General features: G+C 36.6%; 1 protein-coding gene and 1 long non-coding RNA gene across 2 annotated transcripts in view; one reads left to right on the top strand and one right to left on the bottom strand.

Annotated features, from left to right (window-relative positions):
• Positions 1-517: 517 nt before the first annotated feature.
• LOC148049180 (uncharacterized) lies at positions 518-1,930 on the top strand. Its single transcript, XR_015695633.1, has 2 exons — positions 518-897; positions 1,629-1,930. It is a non-coding gene; the product is annotated as an uncharacterized LOC148049180 (long non-coding RNA).
• A 2,694-nt stretch (positions 1,931-4,624) lies between these two features.
• The window catches only part of CYP7B1 (cytochrome P450 family 7 subfamily B member 1), a 109,625-nt gene continuing 90,150 nt past the window's right edge, over positions 4,625-24,099 (bottom strand). Inside the window, exons 3-6 of the mRNA XM_014056230.2 lie at positions 23,104-23,700; positions 22,435-22,641; positions 13,601-13,779; positions 4,625-8,191 (exon numbers count right to left, since the gene is read on the bottom strand). Of these exons, the coding sequence (XP_013911705.2) occupies positions 7,904-8,191; positions 13,601-13,779; positions 22,435-22,641; positions 23,104-23,700 (1,271 nt within the window). The 3' untranslated portion in view covers positions 4,625-7,903. The remainder of the gene's footprint in view (positions 8,192-13,600; positions 13,780-22,434; positions 22,642-23,103; positions 23,701-24,099) is intronic.

Here is a 24,099-nt window from a genome sequence, read left to right as displayed (position 1 = left end):
GGTCCTCATTTTACCCACCTCGGAAGGATGGAAGGCTGAGTCAACCTTGAGCCAGTGAGATTTGAACAGCTGAACTGCAGAACTGCAGTCAGCTGAAGTAGCCTGCAGTGCTGCATTTAACCACTGCGCCACCTTGGCTCTTCCTTCCTTCTCTTCATAACTAATCATTGTGACCAGGACAGTTTTACACTTATCAATTAAAGATTATAGCTAGAATGGGATCTTAATGGGAAGATCAAACTGAAGTTTTCATTGTGCTCACCAAGCAGGTTTTTTTCACCATGCATTTTGTTTTAGAAATTCTGATATTTTTCTAAAATTGTGTACATTATTATTGTTATACAAACTAGACGGCTAATAAGAAGCAGTGGGATAATTAATTGGAATTAAGAAGTGCATTAGTGTTTAAAAAAAACCCTATTAGATTTGTAAATATATTTTAGGAAAAATATTTAATTGTACTATTTTGTCATGATACAATTAAAAAAAATCAACTATCACTTTAAAAACTAGAATAGGATTAGAAACTAGAATTTCGTGCCCTTCTAAGACATTGCCAAACAATCTTGTAATGGTTTCTGAGTGCATGTTTGTCAGAGGGGAAACTGATTTGTCTTAAGACATCTTACGGTAGTTCTGAATGAAAAAGTATACATAAATCAGGGCACTATAGCAAAAGGAGCAGGTCTAGGATTTCAGCTCACTGCCTTTTTTCTCGAAGCTGGTTTGTCTACCCTCTCCTACATTTCTAGAGACTGTATCTTCCAGGTTTTAAAAATGCGAAATACAGAAATGTATGGATGCCAGACAGAAGACAAGCAGGTCCTATGTTTGTGCAACTTGCCAGTCTCACAAAGCAGAGTTTTAAAGCTCTGTTTGGTGGAGCCCTAGGATTCTGTGAGTACTTCTTAAGTCCATTTATAGATTTAAGGCCAAAAACGTTCCCTTGAAAAAAGCCATTTTTTCTGTTCCTGGAACTTTCCTCTTCAGCCTCCTTCTTGACCAGAATTTAGTTTTAAGTAATAGGTTGTGTCTTTTAAATATTTTAATTCTGCTACTGTGTTTCCCCAAAAATAAGACAGGGACTTATTTTCTTTTGAACTCCAAAACAAGCACTTGGGCTTATTTTTGGGAAGGTTTTATTATTTTTGAGGTGCAGCAGGTGGTGAGCGTGGTCACCTCATGGCTGCTGCTGTGTTGCAATATTTGGGGGGAGGGCTTATTTTCAGGGGAGTGCTTATGCGCATGCATGCAAAAGCCCAATTAGGCTTATTATCTGGGGAGGTCTTAGTTTCAGGGAAACAGGGTATAAACCGTGGTGAATGAAACTAACTGGTTCCTGAGCTACTAGGTTTCTTATTTCCACTTATGGATAGAAGAGGAAGCAGGTGTTTGAAAATGACAAATATAGAGAAATTACAAATAAAAAAGGCAAGCAAGTTAACCCCAAATTCAGTCTCACTCATTATTCCTTGGACACTACAAACAGGAAAAGCAGGATTGTAGTCAACTAAAATAAAGTTCCATTTCAGAATACTGTTAGAACAGATTAAGGGGTGGGGGGAAACATACCCTCTTTTCTTCTGCTTATAAAATAGTTGGGGTCTGCTCTCCTTTTTTCCTTTTAGGAAGCCTGGAGAGAAATTGATATCCAGAACAGAAAAGAAGGATGTTGATGGGCATGAAAGAAGTGGAGAAAGCCAAGTGCTAATGGTGAGAACAATCAACCAAAAATTAGGCCAACAATCAGCGGGAAAAGAAGTGGGCTAATAACCAGTGGGATGAGAGTGCACCAACACTTTTCAACATATCCACAGCACACCTCTGATATACAATAGTTCAACTGGCCATATTTCCCTGGTTCTCTTTTTTACTTTTTTCAAAATATTAAAATGCAAACGCCAAAAAAAGGAAAAAACAAAAAACAAAACAAAGCTAAACAAGACTACCCTCAAAAAGTGCATAATTTCAAAAATAATTGTTTCTTCCTTGCAAAGAAGGCACACAATTTATACATTTCTACAGCACTGTTTAACCCACTTTGCCTGACATTTATCTACTGTATGGAAACATAGTTAACAGGTAAAACCAACAGCTAAATTAAACTTCAAAACCTTCTCTTAACAATCCATTTATTGTATTTCACTTGCAGAAAGTCAACAATGGCTTCTGGTCAATCATATTTCATCACAGTTGGTGTCTCTGATTTGTCCAGGATCAAATATCCTTAACTGATTCTTAATAATAAGACTTTCCCTTAAGATATTAATTGGGATGTTGTCTAGCAGTTGGATTTTTTTCCCTAAGTCAGAAGTCTCTGTTGTGTATATCTCATAGCATTTGTTGTACAAAACAGTCTCCTGTAAATTGTAACATAATATCTCTTAACATTTGTTTCTTGATTGAGTATAATAAATCTGTTCCCCAATCTCCCTCAAAAAGTCAAGTTCATCACTGATCAATTTTGAGTCTTTACTATCCATACATTTCTTGGAGTCCTCTAACCAACTTGCATTTCCTAAATCCACCTTATCTTTCAGATCTGCCAGCATCAAATTACATTCTAATCCGTCTAATTGTAAATCTAGTTTTAGCACTGTTATTTGCACCTGGTTACCAATTTCTAAAACCATTGTTACTTTATCAAGCTTTTAATCCAAATTTTTAAGTTGAACTTGTAAGTTGAAAAGTATCCTTTCTGCCCAGCTTACCCAGTAAACTTTGTCTTGATATATTGCTTGCATTTTGACTATTTTGATATAGTCCAAAATACTTAGCAGTTAAACTTTTACAGCTTACACTTTTACAGCTAGTTATAAACAGCTGCTCTCAAAGACAGGAAAAGCACCATAACAGATTAGCCTCAAAAAACATTGAGAAGAACTTTCAGCAAGAGAGCATTCTGTCAGAAAATATATCTCTATCTCTATCTCTATCTATATATCTATCTATATCTATATCTATCTATCTATCTATCTATCTATCTATCTATCTATCTATCTATCTATCTATCTATCTATCTATCTATCTATCTATCTATCTATATCTATATCTATATCTATATCTATATCTATATCTATATCTATATCTATATCTATATCTAATCTCTATCTCTATCTCTATCTCTATCTCTATCTCTATCTCTATCTCTATATCTATATCTATATCTATATATCTTATCTATATATATCTAATCTATATCTAATCTATATCTATATCTATCTATCTATCTATCTATCTATCTATCTATCTATCTATCTATCTATCTATCTATCTATATCTCTATCTACACACATACGTACATCCACACACACACACACATATACACACACACACACACACACACTCACTCACTCACTCACTCACTCACTCACTATCCAAAGCTTGCTGAGTCTTCCATATGGAAAAGGAAGAAAGTAATGTACAACAGCTAATAAAACAATAAAAAGAACATAAATAAAACCTTTTAAGATTCAGTAGGGGGTTAAATTAGATCAGCATTCAACCAATTGATTTAATATTTGAAAGTAAAAATCAAAAGGAAAAGAAAAAAAATCAAAATGTGCTGTTAAAACCCAGGAGTTCTTAAAACAGTAGGCAGCTGGAAAGGAAAAGATAGGGACTCTACCCTCTGACTCAGGCATCCTCAAACAACAGCAACAAAACCAGCTGTCTTATTTTGGGCAAAAAAACCCTCTGCTGAGGATGCCATCTTAGGGAGATTCTAGCTGACCACAGTTCCAAGATAATATCGCATATTATTATAGTAAAAAATTATAAATTTTACACACATTAAAGTTATGATGGAAAAAATGTCACCTTAAAAAGGAAAATACTAGTTTTATTCCAGTGTATCTAAGTATCACTTAGTTCCTGTGCATAGAGTAAGGGCAAATTCACAATGATGTTGTGAGGATATGGCTGTGTCGTGGTTAAGGGTGAGCGGGGCCTGGGTTTAAAACTAGGAAGAAGGGTCCCCTTAATCATTTTCATTAATATTTTGTATTATTTTATCCTGTCGATTCTAGAAGAATGATGCTACTTGGTCATGAGTAGCTTTGCTGAGGAAAAGCCAAACCAGGGAATTATTTTAAAGAAGTGTGGGGAGATGGGATGCAAGAATTTGCACCAACGTATTAGTTCCAGTTGGGAAAAAACCCAACAACACGACTTTCGAACACGACTTTGTTATAGACATTGCAGAAAAGTCTGTTTGAAGATCCATCGTCTATAGCAGTGTTTCTCAACCTTGGTGACTTTAGCTGGCTGGGGAATTCTGGGAGTTGAAGTCCACAGGACTTAAAGTCATCAAGATTGAGAAACACTGGTCTATAGTGTAGTGCAGGGTTTGGACATAGCCTCTCGGTTGCCTTCCCCCCCCATTCCTATATCTGGTGAAAGTTTGAGCATCAGGTAGCAGCCAACTGTACCCTTTCATAGGTCTCAATTGTACATTTACAAGTGCTGCCTGCCAGAGAGACACATCAGCTATAGAGCAGTGATTATTCTGGCATATGTGTCGCTGTCCTATTTAACAAAGCGCCATTACATTTTTATCATTCAACACACAATATTTACAATTTCAAAATGTAAAATCACAACTTGAATGAAAATGCAAGCCATGTTTTAAACAAATAACCTGCTTTTAATTTGCCTCACCGTTAATATCATAAGGTTGCCAAAGGAGAAATCTTCACAACTGTACACGGTATGATTGACAGTTCACATTTCTGAAAGCATCTCTGTACAACATTGTAATAATGTTACTTTTGTTTATCATTCTGTAAAAAAATAACTAGTTTTTGAGCTTCAACTGACTATGCAATGCATTGGCTCAAAGAGTATGCACCATCACCACCTAGAATAAATCTGACAGATTAATTAAAAAAAAAGTTTATTTCCTCCCATGTATGAGTACCAATAGCACAGATGCAGCTGTGTGAAAATGTCCTACACGCTTTACGGTTTATGAACTTTTTGAGATAGGCCATTGATTTTATGATATTTTATGCTAACTGTTATGCAAATATTGTTATATTTAAATAAATACTGGTGGTTTTTAAGTGAAAAGCATGAGCTTTTTGCAACTTGATGCTGTTTGGATGGGGATTGTGAATTTTCTTGCATGCTTACAATGCACACTTACAACGACTATGAAAACAGATTAACTGTTGCATACCCAGTGACATATGTGTTGCATTACTAAGGCCGATGCTAGTGTTTTGTTAACATTTTTATTGTTTGTGGCCCCGAAAAGGGCCCTTATTGCTTATCACCAGGCGGCATCGCTTCGGCATAAACTGTATAAGCCTTTGCATGTGATCTTTGGTGACAATGTGGTGCCAGGCTGCAATAATGGATTCAATTGGCTCCTGCTTGGTCTTCGGATGCTTCTTGCTTATTTTGTAACCAATCTTGGCCCACAAATTCTCAATTGGGTTCAAATCCAGGCTCTGAGCTGGCCAATCCAGGAGTCGAACACCATGCTTCTTCATCCACTGCTGGATGGATTTGGCTCATGACAAGGAGTGTTGTCATCCTGGAAGTAAAAGTCCTTCCCTACAAGTTGCTGAGCTGAAGGAAGCATGGTCTTTCCCAGGACTTCAACATACCGCTTGGAATCCATGATTCCCTGCAAGATTTGTATCTGACCCAATACCAGAAGCAGCGATACAGTCCCAGATCATCACGTGCAATGGATGCTTCACAGACAGATTCAGGCAGTACTGCCTAAATTCTTCAGCTGGAAATCTTCTGACATAACTTATTGCACTGATTCCCAGTCAAGTAGAAACTGCTCTTGTCACTGAAGATGACCTTGGCCCACTGTTCGTTGGCCTACTTGGTGTACTTCTTGGCCCACACATGTCGACAAGAGCGGTGAGAGTCTGTGAGCAAAGATTTACTTCAAGCCCTGCAGCCTTTGAGCAAGCAGTCTGCGATGCACTGTGCTTGTGCACACTTTTACATCATGTTTCACCCCAAATTCTTAAAATCTGACGTGAGGTGAGCTTTCTGTCAGCCATTGAAATGCATTGCAGAGGCTGATCTTGCCGTTTTGTAGACAACTGAACCAGTTATTTGGTATTTTTCAACCACTCTGCTCACTCTGATGTGATGGCATTTCACTCTCTTCGCTATTTCTGTACAGGAGTAACCCTCTTTATGAAGCACAATGATGGGATGTCGCTGCTCAGTACTGGTGAAAGCAAAGGCCTTTATCCTTGCCCGCAGCCAGAGCTAAATTAAATTTCTCAATACTTTTCATGCATATTTATAGTCAGAGAGTATGACAACATTGATTGGTTCATAGATTAAGCCTCTGTGCATTTTGATTGGTCAGCCAAAGATTGGTGCTGATTGGCTACTTTCGATCCTAACATTCTCGAAAATTCAAATTGTGTTTGTTTTAGCACATAAACTCACTCAAAACTTTAAAAAGACTTTAGTTATATTAATAAAAAGTATGTATCTCAATCCGACTACAGAAATTTTCATCAAAGTACTAATTTTGTGTGGTTTCTATGGGTGAAAAGTTAATTAAACATGTAAATACAGCTTAAAACTGAAAGTGTGCAGGACTTTTTCACACAGCTGTAGGTAGCTTATCTAATTAATCAATGCTTCATAAATTATGGTACATTGCAGATAATGTATTTAGAGCTGTACAATGTTTTGGACAAAATATTTCTGTGAAGTTGCTTTTTAAGCTGACATATCCTGTTTCTAGGAAAGAAAAACTGCATGTATAGGGACAGTTTGGTGTAGTGGTTAGGGCATCAGGCTAGAAATCAGGAGACTATGAGTCCTAACCCCAGGTGAGGCACAAAGCCAGCTGGATGACTTTCAGTCAGTCACTGCCTCTCCGCCATCAGAGGAAAACAATCACAAATTATTTCTGAAAAAACCTTGCCAAGTAAACTGCAGGGACTTGTCCAGGGAGTCTCTGAGAATTTGGCAGGATTGAAGGATTGAAAGGGGGGAGGAGCAAATATATGCAGAACCAATTCTGGTTATGGAACTGGTGGTCAAAGTGTTGAAGCATCATAAGTGCATCAGAGAGAATTGTGTTCCTTCTTTCCATGATGAGCAGAATCTCTTCATCTCTGCAAAATAAAGTGCCTTGGTGAGATGAAGACAAATACTTTCCCCAGTTTTGGTCATATTTTTCAATCCGCCTTGCTTTATTGCAGAATCCATATAAAGGAGTCTTTTGAGCATATCCCATCTTCTTCATACCAGTTATAGAGAATATATAAAGAGGATGGGAAAGGGGTTTGTCAGAGTTTGTTTATATTTTTAGCAAGTTTCACAACTTTTGCCAAATGCAGTAGCCTAGTAGAAGGAAACTGTTGGCTACAAAACAAAAGAACCTTGGCAGGGAAAAGCATTTAACTTTATTAACATTTTGTTTTCTGTGTGAATGTAGGGATGAAAGATTAAATCCTTGTTACCATGCCTCAGGCTGGCAATAGAAGGATACAAGTAAAAGTAATACTTATTATTGGGATTTTTCCAGAATCAACAGAAAAAGTGAGCCCTATTTGTTTCCTCTGAATTACATGTCACTAGGATGAGTAGATTTTACCTTCCCGAAAAGATGTTTAGGATTTTAGTTATAGTTTCAAATTTTCTTTAGAAGACCAATGGATCCATGGATGAGTCAGAATTACTTGTGGGACCTTAGATCCTAGTACTCGTATCATAAAAAGAATTTACATAGATTATCTCGCATTCTTTTTTGCACAGAAAAGCAGAGTCTATGATAATATTTAAAACACTTAATAACAGTGAAAGTACAGTAAACCTGTAAAGACACCCATAAATGCAAATGCTCCATTACCTTTGATAAAAGACAGAACTGATTTGAACAAGATAGTTATATAAGCAACAGAGGTCTGTATTAAGACCGAAGCTTATAACGAAAAATAATGTCAGAATCTGGCAGCAAAATACCCAAGCCTATTCTATCCTTGCCCTGTCCAAGTTGTTTGTCTTCCATTATATCCATATCAAAATAAACCAATGCTAAAACCACAAAGAGTTTAATTTCATTCATTGCAAAGAATCTGCCTGGACACATGCTGCTGCCAGAACCAAATGGCATTAGAAAATATTTCAGCTTCTTTCCTTGCTTGAGGAAGGTTGTTTTCTTCTTGCCATTCTCCACATAGCGGTCAAATTTATATGTCTGGAAGAAAAATGAAAAGTAAGTGGTCACCCAGATGCTACAAGCCATAAGAAGCAGGAAAACGTATTTATTTTTGTTCCTAATACTTCTGGAAGGCAAGAAAGACCACATTTGTTTCATAATCTCAAATGTGGTCCTCTTGTCTCAAATCAGGCCCTACAGCTCTGTGTCCTATTTTATGAGCAGGTTTCCTATGCTTTACACCTTTCGATACCTTTTCGTCTGGGGTTTCATTTCTTTCTGGTTTTCATTTAAAACACATTGGATTATCTGCTATTCATCTGCTTTCCCATATTTATGATACAGAAACATGAAGATCGTATACAAGAAATGCAATAAAAAAGTACTATATATTAAGACAAACTACAAGAAACATAATAAAAGAATATATATATATATATATATATATATATATATATATATATGTGTGTGTGTGTGTGTGTGTGTGTGTGTGTGTGTGTGTGTGTGTGTGTGTGTGTGTGTGTGGTATTTGTGCTGATTAGCTTCCTCCCATAATTGGGGTTAGCTTCCTCTCATAATTGGGGCATACCAGGGGTTGTGACATTAAATATATATATATATATATATATATATATATATATATATATATATATATATATATATATGTGTGTGTGTGTGTGTGTGTGTGTGTGTGTGTGTGTGTGTGTGTGTGTGTGTGTGTGTGTGTGTGTGTGTGTGTATAGATATATAGATATATAGATATAGATATAGATGATATAGATATAGATATAGATATATAGATATATAGATATATAGATATATAGATATATAGATAGATATGATTTTTACAACCCCCGGTTTGCCCAAATATATGAAAAAGATCACTACTTCCATTCTCTGTCCTTCGGCTCATCACAAGAGACATCCAGGCAGAAACCCAATATTTTTACTGTTGCCTTTTTGTTACAAATACAACAATATGTATGTATGTATGTATGTATGTATGTATGTATGTATGTATGTATGTATGTATGTATGTATGTATGTATGGTTAGTGCTTCACTTTTGTTGTTCAGGGTTGCCCGGCACCTCTCTTTTTCTAAATCTGAACAATATATTTCTTAAGCACCACCTTATCATTTTCCTCTGTGCCATTTCCTAGTTTCAATTTCAATTCCCTACTTGTTAAATTTTACATAACCCTCAGAAGCCAGGCCATATTGTAGGTACTGCTCATGGTGTGACCTTGGTTTTTTTTTGAGGGGGGGGGGGATATGCAACAACAAAATAAACATGACAACTACTGCTCTGTAGAAACAATAACAATTGTTATTGTAATTACCACCACTATCACAAATCACAACAATAATGATCATTCTAAATCATTTCTTAAATGATTAAGAATTATTCCAGAATCAGGAATTCCTTGCTGGAAAGCCTTCTAACTTGTGAAGACAAGTCTAAATGCATTAACATGCATTACTGAGGCAACCTTGCAATATGTTCATACAGAAAATCTGGGATGATTGGAATCAAAAGTAGAAGGGCACACTGTCCTTGTTTATAGTTTTAGTAATTGATAAAGGGCCCATCTGTTTAAAGTATGTTGCAACCAGGAAATCATTAAAGAATACAGACTAGGGACTTCAGAGTGAATGCATTAAAGCACAACTTACAGATGGTCCTTCATACACACTTATGTGCACTCTCACCTCATCCCTACTGAAAGCCCATCTTTTAAATTCTGTACACTAGCAGATTCAACTGTGATTCAGCCAGGAAACCAGGTTATGCAAATAAGAGAGCCAAGAATTTGGCTTTCATATTTTTGTGGGCTGAAGGAGGCGGCAATTGGGAGATTTGTTTTAGATTGTGCAAAGCCTGAGTCAGACTTCCACTGTAGTTTTTGTAGGCTTTCTATCTCAAATTGGCAGAAACATGCACTATCATTTTTCCCCCAACTCTGATTGGAAGCAGTTCATTGGGAAGAAAAAAATCATGTCTACATTAAGTGGAACTGCTGAGCTTGAGCTGCCCTTGAAAATGATACAAAAACCTAAGTTACTATAGAATGAGGCAACCACGCCTACATCTTGTACAGCTAGTAAAAACTGTACCATGGATGTTTCTGAAAGGTATGTACTCATTGCTCATCTAAATTAAAGAGTTATTAAATTCAGCTTTTATAATTATAATGGGTTCCTAAAGCTCTTTAAGATTGAGGTCCTAATTAGACCATGTTATCCAGAGAGGACCTGCTTATCTATTCTGTATGACCATGAGTCCCCACCCCCTTCCCAGGGCACAGGGCTTCTTCATGGTAGCTCCTTGGCTTTGCATTAGAGAAGATGGATTCTTCTCCTTTTTGTCAAAAATAATCAAGGCTGCATTTTCAGTGGGTGTTTAGTACAATAGTACAGAAGGTTCAATATCCCATAGTTGTAAGTAACCAAGTAAGGGAGGAAATATAATGTAATTGAGGGCCACGTGATTAATTTTCTTTTGTTGATCTTTACTTTAAATATTTTGTTAATGTTTGCTTATCTTTTTACTTTGATGTGAACTTCCTAGATAGTGGTGTCTCCTTTTGAAACAACTGAAACACACTTTTGTGACTACAAGTGATTCTTTCACTGTGCCACTGCAACCATTGTAGAAACAGACTGACACCAACTGTGGTTTTGTGTGAAACCAGCTCAGAATCTTTTGTTTTTCCAAGCAGATTTTATATGTTCCATTGTATTTCTCACCTTCTTTGTTGTGCTCATGAGGAATTGGTTTTGCTATGTGAACTGTATTGTTCCACATCACACTGGGTTCTTTGATATTTGAGCAGGTGCTTAGAGAGCATAGATAAGATTACAAGTTATAAAAGTTAAATTCAAGTTCTGAACTTGGCTGCACAGCAAATATTGAAGGGGTCAAGATGACCTACCTTGTAATTAAGGTTGCTATAATGCTACCCCATGTGTATTTCATAATTTTTGCCTTCCATTGAAAGTTATGTCCAGGTGAGGTAGTAACACCTACACATCTTTGATGGGTCTCGGATATAGATGTCCTGTTCACCAAGTTTATCTTTGGAGTTCTTTCTTTTGTACATCAGCTTCCCAAGGTTAGGCAGATGACTGAATGGATCTTCTTTGAATGCTACTCAAATTGTGATATTCTTTATTTAGACCTATCCAACTTGCTAACTTGACTTTAAAGTACTTCCGTGTTTCCCCGAAAATAAGACGGGGTCTTATTTTCTTTTGACCCTCTGGAAATAAGCACTTGGCCATTATTTTCAGGGAGGTCTTATTATTTTTGAGGGGCATAGACACCTCATGGCTGCTGCTGTGTTGCAATATTGTTTGGGAGGATTTATTTTTTGGGGAGGGCTTATTTTAGCGCATGTGTTCAAAAGCCCAATTGGGCTTATTATCCGGGGAGGTCATATTATCAGGGAAACAGGGTACATATAAGCCATATTCTCGCCTGTTTTTAATGGTACTAAAGATACTTAATATTTGTACCTATATTTTAATCAGATGTCTTGGTTTTGTGTTGTTATTTTAATAACTGTTGCTACATTTGTTGACTGTTGCCTTGAGAAATTCATAATTGAAATGTGGGTTATAAAGCATATATGTTATACCTCCCTTCCTCACACATTAAAACTAGGAACACATGTAGTGAGTAAGACCATTTGGTACAAGTAAGAGTATACAAGTTACAGGGAGTTGAATGACATGAATATTTGCATGCTTTCTTCTGAACACAGATAAACAATACAATTACAGCTTTGCATTGCAAATATTTAAAATCTGAAAGACAACAATGCAGTCTGCAAAGTACCACTATTGGAATCCTACACTGTCTAATAATTGTTTAATAATTTTTAATGTGATTCATGCATGCTTATATGCTTAATGATGTTAGCATTATAGATACTTTTATCTATGTAAACTGCCAACTTTACAAATACATGTAAATATAATGTTTTGGTGATACCAAGCATAGAAAATAGTGTATTTTATTTTTTGCATCATTTTCTGAAATATATATGTATTTGTAAAGTTGGCAGTTTATATATATATAAAAATTAGTCAGCAGGGCATCCTGATCAGAATGTAAAGATCGGATAGGACTAGATGGAAGCAGGTGCTTCTTCAAATGATCTAATTCCAAAATAATTAGGCTCATAAATATCAAGGACCATATCTTGAAAATGTATCAGCAGCTTATTGTCAGTGAAAACATCCCTTATGTCTCCTCAGTCTATAAGGGAACTGGGTACAGCTGATGATTTGAGAAGAACAAGGTGATTTGGATATTTCTCAAGACTTATCCTTCAAGTGAAAATGTACTTAATGACCCTTTCAAAAGGATGCTCCTATCAGTGGGAAACTCCCCTGCCCATGTTAAGATAGCCCTTCCCTCCTAGGCATTCATAAAAACTGTGAAGATTTGCTCTTTCACCAAGCTTTGGGGGTAGAGCACCTACGGCTGTCTCTCTGATGAGTAATCATCTTTAATTGTTTTGGGAATGGCAGATTCCTACTGTAAATGTATATGTATACTATATATTAACCCAAATTATGGATTTGGAGAGTGGAATACTCCTCAGAACCACTTTGTTGTAGAGGTTTATATGGCCTATAAACCATCACTGCAACATATCATGCTATCATTCCTGCACTCCATGGAATTCAGTAAAAAGCAGAGTTTTTGTAAAGCCTTGTGACTTGCATTTCTGCCTCTACAGGATCTCCAAGCCAGCCGCAAAATATTTCAGTAAAAACGGAGGCAACAGCCCTCCAATTTGCACGTAGGTGATGAACTTCTGGAGCTGTATTAAGCTGAACTAGACAGGATTAATTTGCAGTCTTTGATATTCATTAACTTTAGCCTCAGAAAAGGGAAAATACATGGAGATGACACAATTGCCCTCAAAGCTTCATTGCAGAGCAACAGTTTTACAATCCTCAGTTCACAACGCCACACTAATTGACCACGAAAAGACCAATCCCTATAAAGAGAGGTAAAAAATCATACAGACATTGCTATTATAGGGGCTTTAGAGAATCAATGATTCTTTGGGGGAACTTAGCTAAATAGTGCACATTATTTGCTCTTTACACCACCTTCCATTATTCTGCCCTCTTTGGGCATCCAATGATCCACTCCCAAACAAAGCCCACATTTACCCTCAAGTTTATGGTAATCAGTGAACAATTGTCAGTTCGTCTCAAAGGGGGTAAGCAGTCAGTCTCATTCCATTATTTCTCCCTTTAGACCTTGAATCCTTTGACCTGCAGCACACATCTTGAAAAGAACTGAAAGCAGGAAGATTGGTTCCACAGGGTTTCCCCCCCCATTCTCTTAAAAACATAATCTGTATTATAAAGAGCCTGGAGCAGAAATATGCCTGTAATCATATGTGCAATAGCAGTCAACTCTTACTTGAGGTTCTTCGTAGATTTCAGGGTCCATGTGCAGAATGGGAGGAAAAATTGCGAACAGATCTCCTTTCCTCAAAGAGACTCCACGATTTTCTTCAAACTGGAGAATAAAATTTTCTTTGATTTTACGGATATTCATTGACGAGGAACACAGTCGCAAGGTCTCATTTATAGCACTTTCTGCATTTAAATAAGGAAAAAAAACAGAACAGAACAAGATCTAAAACCATTAAAAATACTGAAGATGTTTGTAGCTTACAATTTCCTATAACAGCCACTGAATTAGTTTATTAGATGTGACTATAAAAAGCAAAGGTGGAGGGAAAAATAGGCCGGGAGGATGGGGAGGGGAGAAGCAAAGACAGGACACAAATGCATTCCTGTAGGACTAATGGAGTATTTGCTGTTTGGAATTTTTAAATATAATTATTAACTGAGAGATTTGATGTGTTTAGTTAATCTCAAGGCAATGTAGTGAATTTTGGGTGAAAAACCATTATTTGTACATGTCACTAAAATGCCACCATTAGAGAGAGGAATATTTTTATGCATTTATATACATTGAAAGGGTTGCAATGCCAACTTCAATATTAGAGCTCTCCTCCAAAGGCCTTGTGCTGGGCTTCAATCATGCATTACAATACGAAGCACTCATATAACTATACAGTGAACTGTGAAGTTAGGATGCTGGGAATTACGGAACCCTTAGCAATATCATCATCACATCATAATTTCTACTGTTGGCTGAGCAAATTCAAATTATGCGTGGCACTTTGACAAGTTAATGGGGGGAAACCCATATCCCGTGTAATGCTTTGACACAAATCCCAAACCTTTTCCAGACGCCCACCATAACCTGGAAAGCTTGGGAAGGCAAATGTCCTTGCCATCCCAGTAGCCTTCACCTTTTGCTCCTAGCATGACAGATTTTATGGCTAATTTCCGGCAATTTATCCTGGCAGTTTGAGGAGAAATTCCTTTGGGAATAATATGCATAATTTGCATAAATCATTCTGATAGCATGCATACCAGCATGTACCTCCTGTCTGGGGCTGCATCTCTCACTTAGTAATCAAAACTGACTATTTCTCCACCAGCATGGCTGGGTCCTGTAGGAGACAGCATGACTCCTTTAAGCTATCAGTGTGAAAACAAGCCTTAGCAATAAAAAAACAGAACATTCGTAGAATATAAGATCAAGCATAGATATTTGCTTACATGCGTTTTGGAATACCCACATTAAAATCCCCTGTTTGCCAGATCAGCTTTGGTGATTCTCTAGAACCTAAAGGTTAATTTACAGGAAAGTGTAGCAACCTTAGCCTAGAAGCACTTGAAACTTGTATTGAGACAGTTACAATTGATTTATTTTTTTACAAAAATTAAAAACAGTGCATGGCAAATAAAGCTGATTTGGATGCTTTTCTGCAAGAGTTTTTTTTTCCTTAAGCGTGTATTTGTCTAAAGAAATGAGGCTGCGGTCAGTTCTGTGTGGCCAACACCGTGATTCAATGTGACGTACAGTGAGGCTGTGCATATTTTTTTTGGACTGCCTTCGTTACTATAATCAGGGAGAATCAAGTCGGCTTGTTGATGACGAAGCCAGAAAAAAACCTCTGATTCTAGAATATGGCTTCTATTGCAGATAGCCACAAGGCACAATAGATGTCAAATGGCTGCATTCTGGCAAGAGAAAACTTCCCCCAATGCAAAAGAAAGATCCAGGCTCCATTTCTTGGCTTTATGCAGCCTAGGCATAATGAAGCTGATTAGTGCATAGTAAGCTGCAGTATGGAAATGGTAACTGACATATGTAAGGCCACCGGACACCAAAGCAACCACATCCTGGTTGGGGGCCAGTGAGGGAAGGGAGTAAAGCACAAAACACACAGCAACGCTAAGCGAAATCATCAGGCAAAGTGTTGCTGCTGCTGAAATAGCAGGTTTCCACTTGAGTAGCACAAGCCACGAAGTCATATCGGATTGGCTGACATTTTGAAAGGAAACATGGCAGTCTGTTGACCACTGTGGTATCCCAAATGACAATCGGGCAAACTTCTCTTATAGAGAATTTAATCACAGTAATGGAGCTCAGAGCACGGCTTAGCGGTCAGATCATAAATGACAAATCTATTTTACCTCCCAGTACCAGCTATGTGGGGGAAAAGGAGCTGCGGCTTTCGCTCTGAGCGATCTTGCTGATAATCCTTAGATGACAAAGGTAATGAGTCACATTATGATCAGCAAAGGAGGAGGGAGTTTGTGTGGGTTTGTGGCAGCCGACCATGAAAATAAACAAACAAAAAATGAAACTCTTTCCCAATCCCTCCTCTCCTCCCCTCCCCAACAATTCTTATATGCTGGATTTAGGCACTGAATGACAACTAGATGATAAAACAGCAGCCTGTACAGTACTTGTGGTTGTCATACTTCAGTAGGCATAAGCCAGCACTCCTGTAAGACCAGCTGGATAGCCTGGGAGGCCTCCCATTTTGCACCACGAGGTACCATAAATGATCCAGCTCTGGAGAACAACATCTGTTTCTGTGCTAGTGCTGAACAAACAAGGCAATTTAAAGCAAAGCAAGAGATAACCAAGCAGCAAATGAACATGACCCTCATGTTTTCCCACTTCCTACACACATGAGATGCTGAAACTTCAACACATGAAGAGAGATTGTCAGTAAAGTTGACATATTTTCTAAGGAGGGAAAGAGAGAAAGGGAGGGAGGAAGAGGGGCCCTTCAGACTTCCCAGAGTATTATTTTTAGAGTCTTCCCACTCCCCTTTTCTCTTATATTCTCTGCTTCCAATTCATCCACAATCTTTTTTAAAAAGTCGAAGCCATTTCAATATACTTATAAATATTCAGTCTTTAAACCTAATTTGCTATACTTAGTTCACATGCCTTCAAGCATTTGTCTTCCAATTTCCACTGAATAAATGCGTACTAATGAGAAATGGAGCAAGCTGCTGAGGCAAAGCTGGCCGACTTGCGCCTGGCCCGCCACCAGCTTGTGATAGGCAGGCAAATTGAGTTAAAATGAAAAGTCTTGTCAGCTGAAATACAACACGGAGCCAAACAGCAAGCTGTCAATCATCCAGCCAAAACAAGGGACTGCAGGTAATAAAAGGTCATTGTGAATCATTAGTACATTTGGCTTTGGTAAGCAAGTTAATTTTAATTAAATATGATCTTGATCTGTTACTGTTTAATAAAAACCCCGCTGCAAATAATGGTTTTTTAAAATTTTATATTAAGCAGGTAATAGGAACTCTGTGTCAAGGGTATAAGAAAGAAAAATAGTTGCAAATAGAAATGTATACAAATATTTTGGATACATCTACTCTTTTCAGAGCACTATGATTATATAAAAGAATTATGAAACGCAACACACCTATAGTTTGCAGAATGACTGAACAGAATTAAATTAATCACAGGACACAGAGATAAAATATCCACTTTCTCCCACTTCATTCAGTCTTAAAAGAGTGATGTTTAATATGCTTACTGTATCTTTCAAGACAGTTTATATCCTGCTTAATTGTAGTTTTTCTATCTATCTGCTAGTGAAAAATGTCCCATATAATGGTGGGACATTAGGATACAAACTCTCTTTAGTGTAAATTACTGATATTCAGGACAGCTTAGCCATTCAAAATAAAATCTTGTCTTGGGCATGATCTTCACCACATAGGCAACAACAACAATAACAACAACAAAAAGTATCTCAATGCTTCCTTCTGTGCCAGAGACAGAGAACCTGGATCCTTTTGACAAACAAAGCAGAAGTCCAGGACAAAAAAAGCCAGACGTTTTATGACCAGGTAGGGTAAGGAAAGAGAAAAAGCTAAGAATCTCCTGATTATAGCTGGCAATTCAAGGAAGGAATGTGTTTTAGATAACAAATTGGCACTGTCCAAGAGTCACTGGCTAAAAAGAAAAGGAAAATATTAGTTAAGACAGTGCCCTGTTTAATTTTTTTTCGTCGATTTTTAAGACCATTTTATTGCATCTGTAACTTATTATCTTTCCACAAGCCCAATCTTTGTATGTTTTATACAGACTAGCACCTCTTTATATTTCAGTTGCTTTTCCATTAGTAGAATGGATCACTTTGGAATTTTGTTCAGAGCTTGTTGCTGTCCTATATATTTTTCTATTAGATGTTTTCAGATGCTGCTTGATTTTGAATACCTCTCTAATTGTATTTCCTTTGTTAATGAAGAACCATGTTACTAATTAAAGTTAAAAAGGAACTTTTACAATTTATTTTCCTATTTCCCTTTTAAATAAAGTTGTTTTTCTTTTGTTTGATCTTTCTTTCTGCCAAAGACAAAAGGGGCAGATTCCCTTAGACACAAGACTCAATGCTGCAGAGGCAGAAGGTTGCTCGAAATTTCCTTCCTAAGACAGGAGAAAGATTTAGGATGTAAATACCCAGTATGTACACTATGCGTATGCATTATGTGTGTCAATGAATGTGCCTACTATATTACATTTAAGATACTGGAGGAGAGATGGCTACAATCTGTGGTATGTGGAGATCTATGATAGACAGTTCTGTATGATATCTCTGGGAAAGTGTGCACATATGTATTCTTTACCTAGCAGCTGGTGCTCCTTTCAACTTAGTCCAACTTAGTTAAGAAGGCCAACTGATAGTTTATTGATATGTAGGGCTATCAGATATATGAGAAGGCAAAAGGAGGACATGGATAATTGGAAAGGGGGACAAATGGGACAGGGGGAAGGAGAACACACTGTTTTTCTTGGCATCTGCAAGAAGAAATACAATAAAACAGTGCAAAGGAAATGTACTTAGGCCTACAGGTGCAATTCAAGGTGCTGGTTATTGCCTTTAAAGCCCTGCATGGCATGGCCCTGAAGACCAGATCAGAAATAATGGATGGAAACTGATCAAGGAACGATTCAATCTAGAAATAAGGGGAAATTTTCTGACACAGAGAACAATCAACTAATGGAACAGGTTGCCAGATGTTGTGGGTGCTTCATCACTGGAGGCTTTCAAGAAGAGACTAGACAGTCATCTTTCAGAAATGGCATAGGATCTCCTGCTTGAGCAAGGAGTTGGACTAGATAATCTGCAAAGTTCCTTCCAACTGTTGTTCTGTTCTGTTCTGTTCTGTTCTATTCTATTCTATTCTATTCTATTCTATTCTATTCTATTCTATTCTATTCTATTCTATTCTATTCTATTCTATTCTATTCTATTCTATTCTATTCTATTCCATTCCATTCCATTCCATTCCATTCCATCCCATCCCATCCCATCCCTATCCCTATCCCTATCCCTATCCCTATCCCTATCCCTATCCCTATCCCTATCCCTATCCCTATCCCTATCCCTATCCCTATCCTAATCATTAAGGAACCATCACACTCTAATGAGATTGGCTCACCACACCCGCACTGGCAGAGGGGTCATGCTGCAGACCCCACCAGCCAAGGAATTCCAGATTGCGAGGTCCAGGAGATGACTCTTTTCCGCATCACTCCTGTTCTTTGGAACATTTTGCCCCTGAGGTGAGATTGGCTCCTATTCTTTTGATCTTACATAAGGACCTGAAGACCTGGCTCTACCAGATGGCTTGGTCTCCAAAGGGTGTGACATAACACTGGGAATGGTTTATGAATTAAGAGGCAATCCTACTTCCCCTGTCCCTATGCATCCTGCTCCGTCCCCATCTTTTAACTATAATTTTTATCTTTGATTGAACTTCATTTTTATCATTTTAGAAATATTTATTTTTATGGTTTTAATAGTTTTAGCATTGTAAGCTGTGTAGAGTCACTTTAACAAGATGGATGGTAAATAAATTAGAAAGAATTATTATTTGACTTTTTTTTTTTACTTTAAGGCTGTACCTGCCACACAGAGGATATGATGACATGAAGGAGAAAAAAATCCTCCTTTGCTGCATAAATCTTTATCTGGTAATATTTAAAATATGTAATTAATTTAGCACGAAATATATTGTCTAAGATTATTGACACAAAACCTTGCAAAAGTGAAAACACTTTCACGTGTCTCAACTGAGGTTCTTCTTTCACCATGTGAGATCGCTAATGATGCAATAATTTATTTAAAGCAAGAAACATCAGAGTGTGTTTTGCATACACAAGGTTTCAATTTCAGTCCTTGAAACAGAATAGTTGAAAAAGTAGTTGAAAATGAACAGGTTAGAATATTTTGGAATTTCAAAATATGACTAGATAAAGTGTTGGCGCATAACAACCCAGATATAATTGTAGTTGAAAGGAAAAAAGTGTGAATAATTGATGTAGCATTACCAGGGAATAGCAAAATAGAAGGGAAAGAATGGCAAAAGATCACAAAGTAACAAGATCTGAACATTCAAACAAAAAGATTATGGCATAAATCAGCCATAAGCAGTGGTTTTTGGCACATCGGGTGCCATACCAAGAAATCATGGATCACGCTCAGAAAATCTGCACATTGAAAAAATTTCCATCTGTCAATTAAAAAAAGGACACACTGCCTGGGTCTGCTAATATACTATGTCTATATATTACAACATCCTAGATATTTGAGAGGAATTTGATGCATAGGAAGGCCACTACTAACTAAAGAACTAGCAGCTGTGATTTCATATTGTAGTAAGCAGCTAATAATAACTCCTTAAATTTATATGCCATACAATTCTCTGAGTGACTCAGGGAAGTTTATAAGTTGTTAAAAAATTTAAAAAAATGAAATAACAGAAGAAACATAAAACAAGGATACAAAGATGGCGGAGAAAAATATTTCCTTGGGAACAAGGAAAAGGCAGAAAGGGATTGACAATTATCAATTTGGAAGTCCAAATCTGACCAGCATCTATCAGTATACTGATCTGTCACTTATAGTATAGTAATATTTAGAAAGCTAAGGAATCCCAATCCCCATTGTAACTTAGATTCACTTCTTACTGAAGATTCCTTACCTATGCATTTTTTCTGTGGTTTGAGTTTACATATAATGATTTCTGCTGTTGGTAAATCACATTGAATAATATTATCTGCCAGGAAAGCATTGTCCATCTTTTCTAAAGCAAATATTAACTTCTCCTGTGGGTATGTTATAAATCATATTAGGCGTGTCTTTACCCTTCTGGTAGAAATTATAAAGTTGGCCACCACTGCCCAGCAAACTGATATAACAGAAATAAAAGTAACTTTTCTCCCAAAAACTACAAACAAGCCCAAAATATCCTGAATCTAGTCTTTGACTATCATATTACATCCCCAGCATATAAGATATGTGGTCTTTCCAAATCCTTTTAGAACTATAAATAAGCAAGTTAAGAATAAGGAAATGAAAACTGTCCTATTTTATTGTGACTTTAGCCTCACTTGACTACTAAGGCAGGTCACAAATTTTGCTACATAAATAAATCTCAATTAATGAGGCGGCTAATAAAAATGCATGGAATAGCATAACATTTCTGATATACCATTATACTGTATGTTCTAGCTATTCCTACTCCCAACTTCCCAAATTTTTCTTTATATAGAAAAGGTTTTAAGCGCATCTTTCATGATGAAATTGCTTTGTGTAACATACTATTCATTAAGTAATAGTAAAGAGTGTTCTTTTTCATGTAATTAGAATATCTTATATGTATAATATTATTAGACTTAGACCAAGCATATTTATAATGGTGTTTAAAAGTTTATGAACTCTCAACTTTTCAATATTTCTGTATAAATACATTTAAAATTAGATCAAATGATTCAAAAACAATATGCTTGTTCATTTGTTTACTGAAGAAAATTATCCAAAACTACATATAGAAAACAGGTATTATTTTAAATCCCATTTATACAGAAATATGGGTTTACAAACTTTCAAGCACCATTGTAAACTGAAGTTAATATCCCTGTCTGTGAATCCTTAGATATCCTGATTGATATCATCATGTTGGTGTTGACTCTTAGCAACCACATAAATAAATTTTCTCCAGCATAGTTCTTTTAGCTTAGCCTTTTTCACAATTTATAAAATGCTTTTTTAAAAAAAAAAACTTTTTTAAAAGAGCAATTTTGCATATGGATTTTAAGACAGTGCAAATTCAAGCAAGATATGTAAGATAGATTGTTGTGGATATGACAATTGATTATCATTTCTAAACGAAGTGTTCGCCTTCTTATGAAAAGCTATGACTGCTGCTACTGCTTCTACTATCAATCAACTACGCATAAATTCCACTAAACCTATTTTTCGTTGAAAATTGCTTAAAAAGTGGGAAGTTTGTCAACTGTACAATATTCTACATATATCTTCTCTTCTTTGAAAATAACTTTTTTGATTTTAAAATATTTATATCTTTTACTGAATAGCTAACAAGCTGCCAATCCATAAAAAAATGAGGATGTATCCTGTTTTATGTTTTAAAAGGATGCTGTACAGGCTAATGATATTTAGAGTGGAAGTTGATGGATCCAAATATTTCCTTTCAATTCATGAGAAGGCCCTGCTTTGCCATCTTGTAAGCAATGCCTCTGAAATGTACTCTTCACTTCAGCAGATGTTTAGACTCAGACTTAATATGTGTACACATTGTGTAAATAACTGCAAAGCTTTGATCAACCTTTCCCATACTTTGCTTAGTTAATTACCTGGGCTTTTATGTTTACATGCAGTTAGTGTTTCTCCAGCTATAAAGTACATAATTTATAATTGATGTAAATGTTTGTTATTATGTCAATTAAGCAGCTGGGTTCTCCACCTTCCCACTAAACAGAATGTGTGATAAACAGAGTTTACATGGAGATGCCTACTTTTCTTCAGAAAGGATAAAATAAATTACCTAAGTAGACCAGGTTGTCTAATTGTTCTCTGCTGAGGTAGATGCTGCATCCTGGCTTCCTCTCTTGACCTGTTGACTGCAGCAAATGGTCAATTTCGTCACGCACCACTGCAAAAGCTTCTGGGTGCCTCAACAGATAATATATCGCCCAGAATGTAGCAGGAATTGTGTTTCCCATCGAGGCCCACAGAAAGGCGAAATGATGTGCTGGGAGAAAATAAGTGAAAAGGAAGATTAATAGCGTTTATTACACTGATTAGATTTGCAGTGTGCTAATTAAAAGATGTTAGGACACAGACCCAGCCAAGGATCAGTGAATGCTAATGAGGACCAATAGGCTTCTGAAAGTCTAATTTTCTGCTTAATGAGAATAGTTTGAAATGTAATTTCAGGGTGGGGGTGGGGGTGAAATAAAGAGAGGAAATGCAGCTCAGTTATAATCTCTCTCATTATCACCATTAAGTATCTTGTTTTACCACCTCAGCCAAAAAGAGAGAGAGAGAGAGAGAATCAATTATCAGACAGGGTTGTTTCAGAGTAAAACATTTTATCATTACCCAATTAGAGAAAAAACATAAAAATTTCAAGGTCGCAATTTTGCTATTTTATTTCAAAGGACCCTAGTAAATTATCTTATTCGACCCAAGCAATCATTCAAAAGTTTGTTACCTGCTTTGTCATAATCGCTAAGCAAGTTATAGTTTTCAAGCGTATCTATTCTGTTTTGGATCACTTTAGAAACATCTAACCATTTCTCCATCTTTTTGGGATTAAAAAAGTTTATGAGTTCTTTCCGGATCTTCTTGGTTGGTCCCAACAATGTAATTGGTATGTTTAGAGCCAAATAGGAAAAACTGGCATCAAACTTAAGAAATTTTTCTCCAATTTCGTCAGTAACATTATAGTCTTCATTATAAGGATCCCTTCCAAAGAATGTTTTAAAGCTGGCTTCAAATATTATAGAGAAGCAGAACTTGTGCATTTTTACCATCTCCCAATCTACCAGTTGTGAAAACTTTGTCTTAAATACAATCTGGAGGTTCCTCATCATGTTATCAGAGAGAGTGTCCAATGATTTGCCAACAAGATATTGATAATTCCTGTGTATATGTTCATTTAGGTCAGGGTATTTTTCATTTATAGTCGGTGGATGGTCAAATGCTTGGCTTGATATTTGATCTGCGAATTCTGAAAATTCCAGATACTTGCTGCTCTTGGTCACAATGGGATATTGTAGGGGGTTGATTATAAATGTAATATATTTGCCTGAAAGAAAAAAAAAGAAATTGATCAAAGCCAAAATGATAATTTATGCTCACATTCTGCAACCTGTTGCCTTATAGTAATACTTTTCTATCTCAGCAACTTTAAGATGCTTGGACTTCAACTCCCAGAATTCTCCAGTTAGCCATGGTTGGCTGTAAATTTTAGGAGTTTAAGTCCATTGAGAAATAATGCCTTAGAGGAATCATGTACAATAGGTCCCATCATCTCCAACACAAGACATATGCTGGCTGATACTGACCTAGAAAACAATGTTTTCTAGAGAAGTCTGGTTTAGTCAAAATCATTTTCTGGTGCTTCCCTCCAAATTATAGTAGATGTGGCAGTCACAGAATGAATACCATCCTCACAGCACTAGAAGTGAGATCTTTCAAAAATACT

The sequence above is a fragment of the Thamnophis sirtalis genome, unplaced genomic scaffold, assembly GCF_051295495.1.
Source record: "Thamnophis sirtalis isolate CommonGarterSnake01/CBP01778 unplaced genomic scaffold, rThaSir2_p1.2 scaffold_2, whole genome shotgun sequence".
Lineage (NCBI taxonomy): Eukaryota > Metazoa > Chordata > Lepidosauria > Squamata > Natricidae > Thamnophis > Thamnophis sirtalis.
Note: the sequence above shows the minus strand (reverse complement) of the source record. Positions and strands in the feature narration are given on the sequence as shown.